Genomic DNA, 14608 nt, shown 5'->3' with positions numbered 1-14608 from the left:
TCAGATCCTTCTGGAGGAACAGGAGGAGTCTGAAAAGTTTGCCCAGGCTCCTGCTTTTTGTGGTGGCATTGCCTTGGGGTGTGTGTGTGTATCTGTTTAAATGAGATTACAAAATATGTCTTAGATATTTGTGTTCATGTGTACATATTATTAGGGATAACTAGTTCTGTAGGAGAAATTTTCGTATCTTGTATTTGTTTTTACTCGACAATCTAAAATAGATAAAGTATTTTCTGGATATTGTGGATGACCATTGTTTTAAAAGGAAAGTACTTCGCATTTGTATTTGATTAAAATTAATACAGGTACCAAATAGTATGGATTTAATGATGCAGGCTAGTGAAGAATATGGATGAATACTTAATATTTAAATGATGGGTTTATACAAATGTAGACCAGATGATTTTATGTCATACTCTAAACTATGTAAAAACAAATTCAATATTAGTTTAGAGAAAAAGTATATAATAGGATAAGCATATTCACTATGACAGCACTAATCTGATCACAGCATTAATTTATAATTAATTATAAATTACAATTATATAATTATAAATTAATGTTTGTAGTGCTTTTGTTTAGTATTACTATATCTAATATGTACATATGTAAGTAGCATTATAAATAAAATAATTTTATCAACCCAGCGATCCAGAAGAATTTTTATCTTTCCTCTTTTAAAAAGGGTCTGTACATTAAAGTACATGTGTTTTGGAACCAGACTCACTTGAATTTGGATATGGGCTCTACTGTTTAACAACTTTAGGCACATCTTCACCAATTAAATGGGGCTTCATTTAATTTTCCAAATAATATATTTGCCTGGTATCTGCCAGAACCTATTCTAGATAATGGAAGTATATCATTGAACACAATAGATATGGTGTCTGCTCACAAGAGCATACACAGTTTAATGGGAGAGCCGGGCAAACAAATTATACTACAATGTAGGTGTTATGATAGAAGTAAGACTGGGGTCCTATGGGTGCACATAGCAGAGATGACAAGCCTGCCCCTGGCAGTTCAGGAAAAATGAGACCTGAAAGACAAATAGCAGTTAGCCAAGTGATGGGAGAGCCAGAACTAGGCACAAGGAACAGAAATGTGCAAAAGGCAGAGGATGAGAGAGGATGGCACTTTGAAGAAGTTCAAGTACTCCATTAAGGCTGGAGCATAGTGTGTGATGGAAATCAGGAAGAGATAAAGTTGAAGAGGCAAACAATGGTGAGATTAGAACAGGTTTTGAATGCTTTGATAAATTATTCGGAGGGTGATATATCTGGAGCCATAGAAGAATTTTAAGAAAAAGAGCAAAATGATCAGGCTTTACTTTCAGAAGATCACTTGGACTGCAGTGTGGAGAATGAAAAGGGGAGACCAAAAGGTGGAAAGTAGGGAAACCAGTTAGGAGGCTATTGCATTAACCCATGAGAGACTGGTGACCTGATCTAAGGTACAGTGGCTGTGAGGGTGGAGAGGAGGATAAATACAGAGCTATTCATATTGATTAGATATGGGACATGAGGGCAAATGAGAGAAGGATGACCCCCAGATTCTGGACTGGCTAGCTGGAACTATGCAATTGAGTCATCACATAGATGATAAGGAAACCACTGGAACAGATAAGCTCTCAGTTTGCAGTGTTAATTTAGGGCAGCCTGTGTGTAGTACATGTTTAAGGATCCATTTTCCCTTCTGGCTATATTGGCATCTTTTATTTGTTCATCAAATATTTGTTGAGTATCTATTATTACATGCCAAAGGGCTAGAGATATATCACTATAAAAAGTCCCTGTTTTCATGCAGCTTATTTTTTGGTGTGGAGAGACTGACAACAATAAGAGGTAATGTGGTCTAGTAGTTAAAAGCACAAACTTGGGAGCCATTCTGATTACGTTTGAATCCCAGCTCTGCCATGTCCTGAATAAGTTCCTTAACCTTTCTGTTCTCTGTTTGCTCAACTCTAAATTGGGAGTAGTAATAGTACTTACTTCATAGGGTTGTTAGAGCATTAAATTAATCAAGTAAAGTGCTTAATCTAATGCCTGCTGCATAGAAAGCACTATATGAGTATTTGCTGTTATTTTATATATTCTTTTAGATAGGTACCATGGAGAAAAACAAAGCAAGGTAAGGAGTGGGAAGTGGGAGGTTGATCTAGGATTGATCTAGGATGATCCAGAAAAGGCTCCCTGATATGGGAACATTTGAACAAAGATTTAATTGAAGTGATATCTGGGTTAACAAAATTCTAGGCAGTGATAACCGTAAATTCAGAAACCCTGAAGGGCAAGTGTGCTTGACATCCTTAAAGATAGTAAGAAGGCCAGTATAGCAGGAGTGGTATAAGCCAGGAGGGACAAAGGTAGGAGATGAAGTTAGGATAAATTATATAGGCCTTTGTAGCATTTAAAAACTCTGGCTTTCCAGTCTATCTGTTCTGTGACTGGACCCCAGGCTTCAGAATTAGGCATATGAAATAGATCCAGCCAGTCAAGGCTCACACAGTGATTAGACCTGACCAAACCAAGTATTTACTTAAAGCTAATTATGTTGCCAAAGTGAACATTCTGGGACTTCTGTTGCCTGGAACGAAGCTGGGATTTTATGGAAAGTATGTAGGCTTGGAGTTACTGGCAGTCTTCTTGCCTCAGTGAGTTGAGGACCTACTTGAAAGTGAAATCAACACAGAAGAAAGTAGAACCACAAATAGGGAAATACCCCTGACCAGATCATTTGGTCCTTGTATCAAGCTGTGCCTAAAGCCAGAACCACTGCCTTAGATTTCTTGGTTACATGAGCCAAAAACATCTTCTTTTTGGTCAAGTCAGATTGAGTTAAGTTTTTGGTCACTTGCCAGCCTGATTAACAAAATAGGCAGAAGAAATGGAGTAACAATCAAACTGAAAAGGAGTGAATGGCCTGCAAGAAAGGAAGACAATCCAGAGAGAAGATAAAAAAGAAACCACTTGAGAGTGCATTTTCAACAATTTGAACAATGAACGAAGAAATTAATGTCCAGGCAAGGACACAAGAAACTTGTCATATAAGCCTGGTGAAAGTATCTAGCACAAAATAGATAATTAAAAAATAGTATCTATAATGGTAATAGCTTCCATTATCTGCCACTAAATTATAAATTCTTTGGGAGCAGGAACCATATTTCAATTTTTATTGCTTTTAGTAAACTGAAGTCACTCAGATATTTGAATTGAATTTACTTTGTGCTATGCCTTGCATACTTGGGCTAGTAATTGGGAGGTAAGCCTGGGATCAGCAGCAAAGGAAATCTAACCTTAGCTCCCACATTAAGCCAGGAATCCTGGCTAAAATCATCCAGGTCCATAGCATTCCTAGCTTCTGGGAGATGCAAATTTTTTTTCTGGAAGAAAGTGCCCTCAGTTTAGGCCTTCAAGTTTCTCAGAGATTAAGATCAACCACCTAAGTTCATAAGCATTACCAAAAGAACAACATGGAAAAATTGAGAAACACATCGTCATTAGGAGATTTCAACATACTTCTCTTCAGTTATTGATAGATGAAGCAGAAAATAGAAAACTAGTAAAGATTTAGAAGATTTGAAAAAACAAAAGTTTGATTCAACAAATAAATAATTCAACCCAACAGCTAGAACATGTATATTCTTTTCAAGCATACATGAAATATTTTCAAAAATTAATGTACCAGCCCATAAATGCCAGTCTTATAAAATATCAAAAAATTGAATTGTACCAACCTTGTCATCTTACCACAGTGTTGTTAAGTATAAGTCAATAAAGTCAAACAAAAGATTTCCTTTGGAGAGTTAAAAACCCCTGAATAACTCTGGGTCAAAGAAGAAGTCACAATGGAAATTTTTAAAACACTTAGAACAAACAATAGTAAAAATACTGTATATAAAACTACATGGTATGCAGTAAAAGTGATAAATAGAGGAAAATTTGTAGTCTTAAATGCTCATATTAGAAAAAATTTAGGGCTAAAAATTAATCAGCTAAGTAGCCATCTTATGTTTGAAAAGGAATAGAATAAATTCCAAATATGTAGGAATACAAATGATGATAAAAAGTAGTAACGGAAATCAATGAAATAAGGGGAAAGTATCAAAATATAGATAAAACTGAGAATGTTCTTTTTTATGGGTATGCTATTAACATTTAAATTTTACCATCAATCAAGTATATGCTGGCCATATGTTCAGATTTTTGAAATAAAGATAAATGGACAGCTTTAAGGATCCAATGTATTAAACACTGAACAATATATTCAACAATTAGAAAACATCTAGGGGGTGATATAACTAAATATACTAGCACAAGTATAGGGCCAAGCCCTGCAATTGGAGGAAAAACCTGTTCAGGACAGAGAGGTTCTTGTGAAAATGTTCTTTGAAGAAAACTTATAAGATAGATAAATTCCTGAGATTAAAGGGGGGGAAAGAAGGCACAAATATCAATGATAAAGAGGATATACCTATACCCATAAAGAGATTAAAATATAAAAATTCTATGCCAGTAATTTGAAAACTTTGACAAAATGGAAGAAGCTATAGAAAAATACCCTAAAAAGACAGACTCAAAATGCAATAGAAGGAATGAATAGACCTATAATTGTTAAGAAAATTGAAGGAGATGACATGAAATCTTCCAAAAAGAAAATAAAGTGCCCAAATAGTATTACCAGTAAATTCTACCAAACTTACAAAGACTAGATCATTCTAGTCTTATATAATCTCTCCTGAGAGGAGGAAAAAAGAGAACATCTCCTAACTCACTTTATGACTGAAATCAGAAAAGGACAATATGAGAAGGGAAAATTATATTTCCAAATACTTTATGGACACACTTCAAAAAATCCAAACAAAATATTAACAAATTTAACTTAGAAATGTATTAAAAAGATGTATATTGTTACCAAGTTGGGCATATTCTAGGAATTCAAGGGTGGTTTAACATGTAAAAGATCTATAAATGTTACTCACTACTTGTACAGATGAAAGAAGAAATGCCTTGTGAAGGTATTATGAAAAAAAAACAAAAAACAAAACCTGAATTCAATGGTCAATGGATTTAAAATAAATTCTTAATGAACCAGGAATAAAACTTCCTAAATCTGATAATGTATCTGCCAAACTCTGGAGTAAATACTTTTCTTGATGATGAAACACTATATACATTATTTTACTTATTTTTTTTTTAAACATTTTTTAAAATTAATTAATTAATTAATTTATTTATTTATTTTTGGCTGTGTTGGGTCTTCGTTTCTGTGTGAGGGCTTTCTCTAGTTGCGGCAAGTGGGGGCCACTCTTCATCGCGGTGCGCGGGCCTCTCACTATCACGGCCTCTCTTGTTGCGGAGCACAGGCTCCAGACACGCAGGCTCAGTAGTTGTGGCTCACGGGACTATTTGCTCCGTGGCATGTGGGATCTTCCCAGACCAGGGCTCGAACCCGTGTCCCCTGCATTGGCAGGCAGATTCTCAACCACTGCACCACCAGGGAAGCCCCATTATTTTACTTATTAAGTAAAATGAGGGTTACTTCAGCACAAGCACTGCGATACCATGAAAATCGATCTGAAAACTGAGACAGCTACTAAGTGACTAATGAGCTGGTAGCATATACAACGTGGATACGCTGGCACAGGAATGATGCACATCCCAGGCAGGAAGGAGTGGGATGGTGTGAGATTTATCATGCTTCTCAGCACAGCATGCAATTTAAACTTATAAATTGTTTATTTCTGGAATTTTCCACTTAATATTTTCAGACCACAGTTGACCATGGGTAACTGAAACTGCAGAAAACAAAACTGCAGATAAAGGGGGACTACTGTATACAAAAATCAATTGTAGTGGTACTTCTGGAATGGTGGAGTAAGGTCCTCTGAAATTCTGCTCTTTCATAAGAGCAATAAAAAATTGGTAAAAAAAAAAAAATCAACTTTTCAAAACTCAAAATTAACCAGAGGCTTGCAATAATCCAAAGAGAATATATTCAAGAAACAACTGAATCTCAGAACAGCAAGATTTGTGGTGGGGTTTTTTAAAATTAATTAATTAACTTATATTTTATTTTTGGCACATTGGGTCTTTGTTGCTGCACACGGGCTTTCTCTAGTTGCGGTGAGCAGGGGCTACTTTTCATTGCAGAGCATGGGCTCTAGGCACGTGGGCTCAGTAGCTGTGGCTCAAGGACTCTATAGAGTGCAGGCTCAGTAGTTGTGGTGCACGGGCTTAGTTGCCCCATAGCATGTGGGATCTTCCTGGACCAGGGCTCGAACCCGTGTCCCCTGCATTGGCAGGCAGATTCTTAACCACTGCGCCACCAGGAATGTCTGATTTGTGGTGTTTTAACATGATCTATTCCAGTTCTCATCTCCCCAACTCTAGTAGAATTGAAACAAAAAACCTCACGATCATAGGAGCCATGAAAATCAGCAGTGTAGTAACCACTGGTGGGGGCAGAATGGTTTGGAACCTTCAAAAAAGCCTCATTCTTAGAGAATTATCATTATTCAACACGTCTGGCAGTTTCCTCGAAACCCCCACTCACAGGGCTTGTCTTTCTTTGACCTGATTCAGAGCTTGCTCAGTGCAAACAGCTTTTTCCCCAGGACATTTGTTGAAAACAATCGGGGCAATTATTTGAAATCTCAGCTGCCTGAGTTGGAAAAACAATTGGGGCAAACAAAAAGCTGACCAAACACTTCAAAGCAAAAGCTAGGAAGTGAGACGTCCATAGAGGGCTTTGAAAAGCTCTGACATATTCCCAGGATGCTAGAAGGTCATGCACATGTGCACACTGTGCCCATGCTCAGGAAATACCTGAGAAGGCCTGAATCTCCCTCCTCTGACTGAACTTGAAGCTCTATACAAGCAGGAATTGAAAGCTAAGGCAGAAGTGTAAGCTGCCTGCTGGAAAATTGAAAGCATGCCTGAACATACACATAATACCCTTTGGTGAAGCCTGGGAGATATACTGATTCAAGGCATTTTAAGGAAATTTTTGTCCAATCGTTGGCTGATCACTAAGCTAACCAAGCAAGATTTCAATAGCCACATATGACAAAAAATACAAACTTCACAGAATTTATTTAGGAAATTCATTAAACAAACAAAAGGCAATAGGAGTAGTATCAACATGAACAACCAATAGCAATAACAACTAGCCCTGGGGAGGGAGGGAATCTGATTTCCACAGTTGCCGCATCGTATTATTTTATTTTTTTAAATTTATTTTTATTGGAGTATAGTTGCTTTACAATGTTGTGTTAGTTTCTACTGTACAGCAAAGTGAATCAGCTATGCGTATACATATATCCGCTCCTTTTTGGATTTCCTTCCCTTTTAGGTCACCACAGAGCACTGAGTAGAGTTCCCTGAGCTACACAGTAGGTTTTCATGAGTTACCTATTTTATACATAGTTTCAATAGTGTATATATGTCAATCCCAATCTCCCAATTCATCCCACCCCCGCTTCCTCCCTTGGTGTCCATACATTTGTTCTCTACGTCTGTGTCTCTATTTCTGTTTTGCAAATAAGATCATCTATACCATTTTTCTAGATTCCACATATATGTGTCAATATATGACATTTGTTTTTCTCTTCTGACTTACTCTGTATGACAGTCTCTAGGTCCATCCACATCTCTACAAATGACCCAATTTTGTTCCTTCTTATGGCTGAGTAATATTCCATTGCATATATGTACCACATCTTCTTTATCCATTCCTCTGTTGATGGACATTTAGGTTGCTTCCATGTCCTGGCTATTGTAAATAGTGCTGCAATGAACATTGGGGTGCAGCCACATCATATTATTTTAAATGTCCAGTTTTCAACAACAAAAACAGCAAACTATGTGACACACAAAGAAACTGGAAAGTATGGTCTATACACAGAGAGAAAAGTCATTTAATAGAAACTATCCCCAAGGAAGCCTAGACATTGGACTTACTAGACAAAGGCTTTAATTTAGGTATTATAAATTTTTTCAAAGAATTAAAACCATGTCTAAAGAACTAAAAGAAATTATGAGAAGAGCGTCTCACCAAATAGAGAATATTTATAAGAGATAGTTATTACAAAAAAAAAAAGAGACAAATAGAAATTCTGGAGCTGAAAAGTACAATAACTGAATGAAAAATTTGTAAGAGGGGCTCAAAAGCAGACTTGAGCTGGCAGAAGAATCAGTAAACCTGAATATAGGTCAACTGAGATTATCAAATCTAAGGGAAAAAAAGAAAAATGAATGAAAAATAAATAGAACCTCAGAGACAAAGACAAAGAGAGAATCTTGAAAGCAACAAGAGAGAAGCAACTTATCACAAACCAAGTATACTCAATAAGAGTAACAGCTGATTTTTCTTTAGAGACCATAGAAGCCAGAAAGCAATGGGACAATACCCAAAGTGCTGAAAGAAAAAGACTGTCAACCCAGAATTCTATATCCAGCAAAATTATCCTTCAAAATGAAGGGGAGATTAAGACATTCCCAGATAAAAACTGAGAGAATTTGTTGCCAGCAGGCCTTCCCTACAAGAAATACCAAAGAGTGTCCTTCAGGCTGAATTGAAAGGACACTACACAGTAACTTGAATCCACATGGGAAAAAATAAAGAACACCAGTAAAGGTAACTACATAGGTAAATATACAATAAGACAGTATGAATGTATTTTTTTCTTTGTAAACACTTTTTTTCCCTTCTATCTGATTTAAAAGCAATAATTATACAATTTTTAATGGGCTTATAGTATATAAAGATGTAATTTGTAAGACAATAGTGTGAAGGGGGAGACTGTACAGGAGCAAAGTTTTTGTATACTATTGCAATTAAATTGGTATTAAACTATACTAGACTGTTTTAAGTTAAGATGTTAATTGTAATCCACAGGACAACCACTAAGAAAATAACAAAAAACATAGTAAAAGAAACGAGGTAATTAAAGGGGCACACAAAATCTATTTAACATAAAAGAAGGCAGTGATGGAGACATAGAAAAACAAAAAAGACATAAGACAGAGAAAACAAATAGTAAAACAGCAGACCTAAGTCCTACCTTATCAGTAATTAAATTAAATGTAAATAGATTAAACACTTCAATCAAAAAGCAGTGACTGGCAAATTGGATCCAACCCTATGCTGTCTACAAGAGGCACATTATAGATTCAAAGACACAAACTGCTTTAGAGTATACAGATGAAAAAAAAAATATGCCATGCAGACAGTAACCAAAGAAACCTAGGCCAAATAGACTTTAAGACAAAATTGTTTTTAGACACAAAGACATTTTATAATGATAAAAGGTCAATCCATTATGAAGACATAACAATTATAAACATATATACACCTAACCACAGAGCCCCAAAATAGATGAAGCCAAAACTGACGGAAATAAAGAGAGAAACAGACAATTCAATAACAATAGTTGAAGATTTCAACAGAACTTCAATAAAATAACTAGGCAGAAAATCAACCAGGAAATAGAAGACTTGAACAACCAAGTATGTACCAAGTATAAACCAAATAAATCTAACAAACATCCATAGAACATTTTACCCAACAACAGCAGAATACACATTCTTCTCAAGTACACATGGAACATTTTCCAGGATAGACCATCTATTAGGCCATAAAACAAGTCTCAGTACATTTGAAAGGACTGAGTATGTTCTCTGATCATAATGAAGTAAAATCAGAAATGAACAACAAAAGAAAATTTGGCAAATGAGCAAATATGTGGAAATTAACAACACATTCCTAAATAACCAATGGTTCAAAGAATAAATTATAAAGGAAATTAGAAAACACACTGAGATGAATAAAAACAAATTACAAAATACCAAAATTTCTGGAATACAGCTAAAACAATGCCTAGCAGGAAATTTATAGCTGTATACATCTATATTTAAAAAGAAAAAAATCTCAAATCAATAACTGAAACTTTTGGGACTTCTCTGGTGGCACAGTGGTTAAGAATCCACCTGCCAATGCAGGGGACATAGGTTTGATCCCTGGTCCGGGAAGATCCCACATGCTGCGGAGCAACTAAGCCCGTGCGCTACAACTACTGAGCCTGCTCTCTAGAGCCCACATGCCACAACTACTGAGCACACGTGCCACAACTACTGAAGCCCGCATGCCTACAGCCCGTGCTCCGCAACAAGAGAAGCCACCACAATGAGAAGCCCATGCACCACAACGAAGAGTAGCCCCCGCTCGATGCAACTAGAGAAGGCCCACATGCAGCAACGAAGACCCAGCACAACCAAAAATAAATAAATTAAAATAAAATTTAATTTAATTTAATTTCCATCCTGTTGGGAAGAAGTCTCTAAAAAAATAATAATAATAACTGAAACTTTTACCATAAGTAACAAGAAAAAAAGGGTAAATTAAATGCAAAGTTAATAGAGGGAAGGAAATAACGAAGATTAGAACAGAAATAAATGAACTAGAAAGTACAAAAACAATAGAGAAAATCAATAAAACCAAAAGTTTGGTTCTTTGAAAAAATCAATAAATTTGACAAACTTTTAGCTAGACTAACCAAGAAAAGAGATAGAGAACTCAAATTACTAAAATCAGAACTGGAAGAGGATACATTATGTATAGTGAAGAATTAACCTTACCAATAGAGAGGTTTGGCCTTTGTCCTTGGCTACTGGGATATGATGTCTAGTCCTCTGAAAAGTCCTGCCTGATAGGACTGTCTTTGTTTGCTGGGCACTTTAGCTATATTGTCTTATTTCCAATCTCCAAAAGAACTGGAGACTAAAGTATTAGCCCCTGGTAAGGGCTCTAGTAAGGGCTGGAGACTAAAGGTCAGCACTCACGTGAGCAGTATGTGATCAAGCCCTACTAAATTCTAGACACCAAAAGCTTAGGTGAGTTTCCCTGGTTGGTGGTACTCTATATTGTCACACATTGTAAGTGGGAGAAGGTAATGCTATCCATGACCCCATGGAAAGAGTATGATCAAAAGCTCCACACTTGAACCTCTCCCAAACTCTGTGCATCTCTTCCTGTGGCTAATTTCAACCTGTGTCCTTTCCCTGTAATAAATCATGAATATAATAGCTTTCAGTGAATTCTGTGAGTCCTGTTGAATTGCTAAAACTGTTTTGGAAACCACCCCGCTCCACACCCCCTGACCCCCTGCCTAAATTTGCAATTGGTGTTAGAAGTGAGGTCAATTTTGTGGGGCCTGTTCCCTCTAATTGTACTGTTGGTTAAACTCTTCATGTATCACTACTAACCTTATAGAAATAAAAAGGGATTACAAAGGAATACTATGAACAATTGCAGACCAACAAATTAGATAACCTAAATGAAATGAACATATTTCTAGAAAGGCACAAGCTATCAAATGACTCAAGAAGATATAGACAAAGATTGACATAATCATCAAAAAACTACCCATAAAGAAAACCTGAAGCCCAGATGGCTTCACTGGTGAATTCTATGAAACATTTAAAGAACTAACACCACTCTTTTACAAGTTCTTCCAAAAAACAAAAGAGGAGGGAACACTTCCCAGCTTGTTCTTTGAAGCCAGTATTACCCTGTTACCAAAACCAGACAGACATCACAAGAGAAGAAAACTGCAAACCATTATCCCTGGTAAATATGGACGTAAAAATCCTCAACAAAATATGAGCAAACAGAATCCAACAACATAAAATGGGTTATATCATGACAAATTGGGACTTACCTCAGGAGTGAAGGAATTCATAAATGGTTCAACATATAAAAATCAGTCAAACCATACCATATTAATAGAATAAAGGCCCCAAACCACAAGATCATCTTCATAGACACATAAACAGTTTGCTACAATCCAATATCCTTCGCGATAAAAATAATCAACAACTAGGAATAGAAGGAAGCTTCTCAAACTTAATAAAGGGCATCTACAGAAACCCACAGGTAACATCATACTTAATGGTAAAATGCTGAAAACTTCCCTGTAAGGTCAGAAATAGACAAGATGTCCACTGTTCCACAAGGATGTCCAATTCATTCATTCATTCACATCACCCACGTGTACTGGAGGTTTTACCCAAGGAAATTAGGCAATGAAAGGAAGATGTAAAACTATCACAGATGACATGATTTTGTAAATAGAAGATCCTAAGGAATCCACACACATATATACATATATATACATAAGTCTATTAGAACTGATAAATGAGTTCAGCAAATTTGCAGGCTGCAAAATTAACATACAGGGACTTCCCTGTTGGCACAGTGGTTAAGAATCTGCCTGCCAATACAGGGGACACAGGTTTGAGCCCTGGTCTGGGAAGATCCCATGTGCCATGGAACAACTGAGCCTGTGCACCACAACAACTGAGCCTGCACTCTAGACCCCATGAGCCACAACTACAGAGCCCATGCACCACAACTACTGAAGCCCACGTGCCTAGAGCCCATGCTCAGCAACAAGAGAAGCCACCGCAATGAGAAGCCCGTGCACTGCAATGAAGAGTAGCCCATGCTCACCGCAACTAGAGAAAGCCCACATGCAACAATGAAAACCCAACGCAGCCAAAAATAATTAATTAATTAATTAATTAAATACTACTTTAAAAAAATTAACATACAAAAATCAATTGTATTTCTAGACACGAGCAATGAAAAATCCAAAAGTAAAATTAAGAAAACAGTTCAATTTATAATATCATCAAAAATAATATTCAGGAATAAAATTAATTGCTAATGGGTACAGGATTTCTTTCTGGGGTGATGAAAATGTTCTGATATTAGTGATGATAGTTGTACAGTTTTGTGAATATACTGAAAACCACTGAAATACAAACTTTAAAAGGGTGAATTTTATGATATGTGAATTATATCTCAGTAAAGCTATTATTTAAACAAATCAATTGTGTCTTTATACACCAGCAACTAACAGAAAATGATTTTTTTTAATTACCATCTACAAGAGTAATGAAAGCTACCTTGGAATAAATCTAACAAAAGTTGTGCAAACCCTGGGAATTTTATAATTTTATAAAGCTTTTAGAAACTTTACTTCTATAAAAGTTTTATTTAAAAAACCTAGTCTTTTAGCTTCTTAAGCAGAACTCTTCCTAAGAGTTGTTTTTTTTTAAATCACTACAGGATCACTTTCTAAATTATATTTGAAGTGTTTAAATTAGTTAGAAGGTGAGCTATTTAAAAGTTGATTTCTATGGATAGGAAGGTAGGATTTGTATTAAAGAATAAGGAATAGTAAAATATATTATTGTCATTGTTGACCTGTACAGTATTAATACTGTACTACATCACTCCAGGTAATGTTAGGGTGGCCAGAATGAGTATGATAACATATTGTTGGAAGGTTTATTTTGACATAAAATAGAAGCTGGTTTAAGTAAATCAAAGGAGAACTTAATTTCTCTAAAGTAGACTGGTAAACCGTTTAGCTCTCAACTTCTCCCACCTGCTAGTAATTCATAATCACATTGTATTTCATTTTCTAACTATGTTTTTCACTAATGCTGGGGCTTAAGAAGAAAAGGGGAAATCTTTGGTTTAAAACTACTAGTCTCTGATATCAGGGTTCATTTTGCAGGTTTAAACAGTATTGGTCAGCCATCGTTTAGGAATCTTTCTAGTCACATATTAGTAAAAAAAATACCTTAAATCTAAGCAGCTAGACGAAAACCCAACTTTACTGAGCTAACTTTCCAGCCCGTTAAATGAGAATCTAATGTTTGAAATCACCTTTTATTTAGAAAATTGCTATATGCCTTTATTTACTTATTTAATAAATGTAAGGGATTTTATGGGAGTGCTTTGTTATTGACCTACTTGTTATGTACTATTTTAATTTCATACCCTTTAGATATTTGGATTTGAACTGCATTTTAGAATTCATCTTTACTTACAATGCCACCATCAAACGGAGGTCCAGTTGGATACACGCCCCCAGATGGAGGCTGGGGGTGGGCAGTGGTTGTTGGAGCTTTCATTTCCATTGGCTTCTCTTGTGCGTTTGGCAAATCTATTACTGTATTTTACAAAGAAATTGAAGAAATATTTAAAGCCAGCACCAGCGAAGTGTCATGGTTATCTTCCATCGCGTTTGCTGTCATGTATGGTGGAGGTAAGTACTCATGACCTGCTCTTTTAACTTTCAATGGGTAGACAAAAGCTCTGTAGTAAGTGCTTTTTGTTCTTGATGCCTTTATCAGTGAGATATTTGAAACGTTAGTTCTTGGAGTTATGTGATTAGAGTCATGTTTTTCATTGTCTTTAACAATAAAATCTACATAGCAGCTGTGTGCTCTCTTAGGTCACTTATAAAATGGTGTCATTATAAAGGATAACTTTCTTTAAAAATGTGTTTTGTATTGGCTGCTGGGTATAGAAAGGTCATTGATGTTTGTATTTTAATCATATATCCTGTAACCTTGCTAAACTCTTGTTATTTCCAATAGTTTATTGGTAGATTTTTTGTCAAAAATTTCTGATAGACAAATCTTCTGCAAATACTGATAGTTTGGTTTCTTCATTTCCTTACTCCTTTTCCCCCCCTGTCTTACTGCTGGCTCGGACCTCCAGTATAATGTTGAAGAAAAGTGGTGATGGTAGG

General features: G+C 36.0%; 1 protein-coding gene across 3 annotated transcripts in view; it reads left to right on the top strand.

Annotated features, from left to right (window-relative positions):
- The window catches only part of LOC118893116 (monocarboxylate transporter 1-like), a 37189-nt gene that overhangs the window by 12629 nt on the left and 9952 nt on the right, over positions 1 to 14608 (top strand). The window contains exons 1-2 of one of the 3 annotated variants that reach the window (XM_036848342.1): positions 8545 to 8637; positions 13859 to 14119. In XM_036848342.1, the coding sequence (XP_036704237.1) occupies positions 13903 to 14119 (217 nt within the window). In that variant the 5' untranslated portion in view covers positions 8545 to 8637; positions 13859 to 13902. Of the gene's footprint in view, positions 1 to 8544; positions 8638 to 13858; positions 14120 to 14581; positions 14604 to 14608 lie in introns of those variants that run through there. The other 2 variants (XM_036848333.1, XM_036848348.1) reach the window with 2 other exon arrangements.

The sequence above is a fragment of the Balaenoptera musculus genome, chromosome 1 (assembly GCF_009873245.2).
Source record: "Balaenoptera musculus isolate JJ_BM4_2016_0621 chromosome 1, mBalMus1.pri.v3, whole genome shotgun sequence".
In the NCBI taxonomy this organism is placed as follows: domain Eukaryota; kingdom Metazoa; phylum Chordata; class Mammalia; order Artiodactyla; family Balaenopteridae; genus Balaenoptera; species Balaenoptera musculus.
This window is presented reverse-complemented; position numbering and strand designations above follow the sequence as displayed.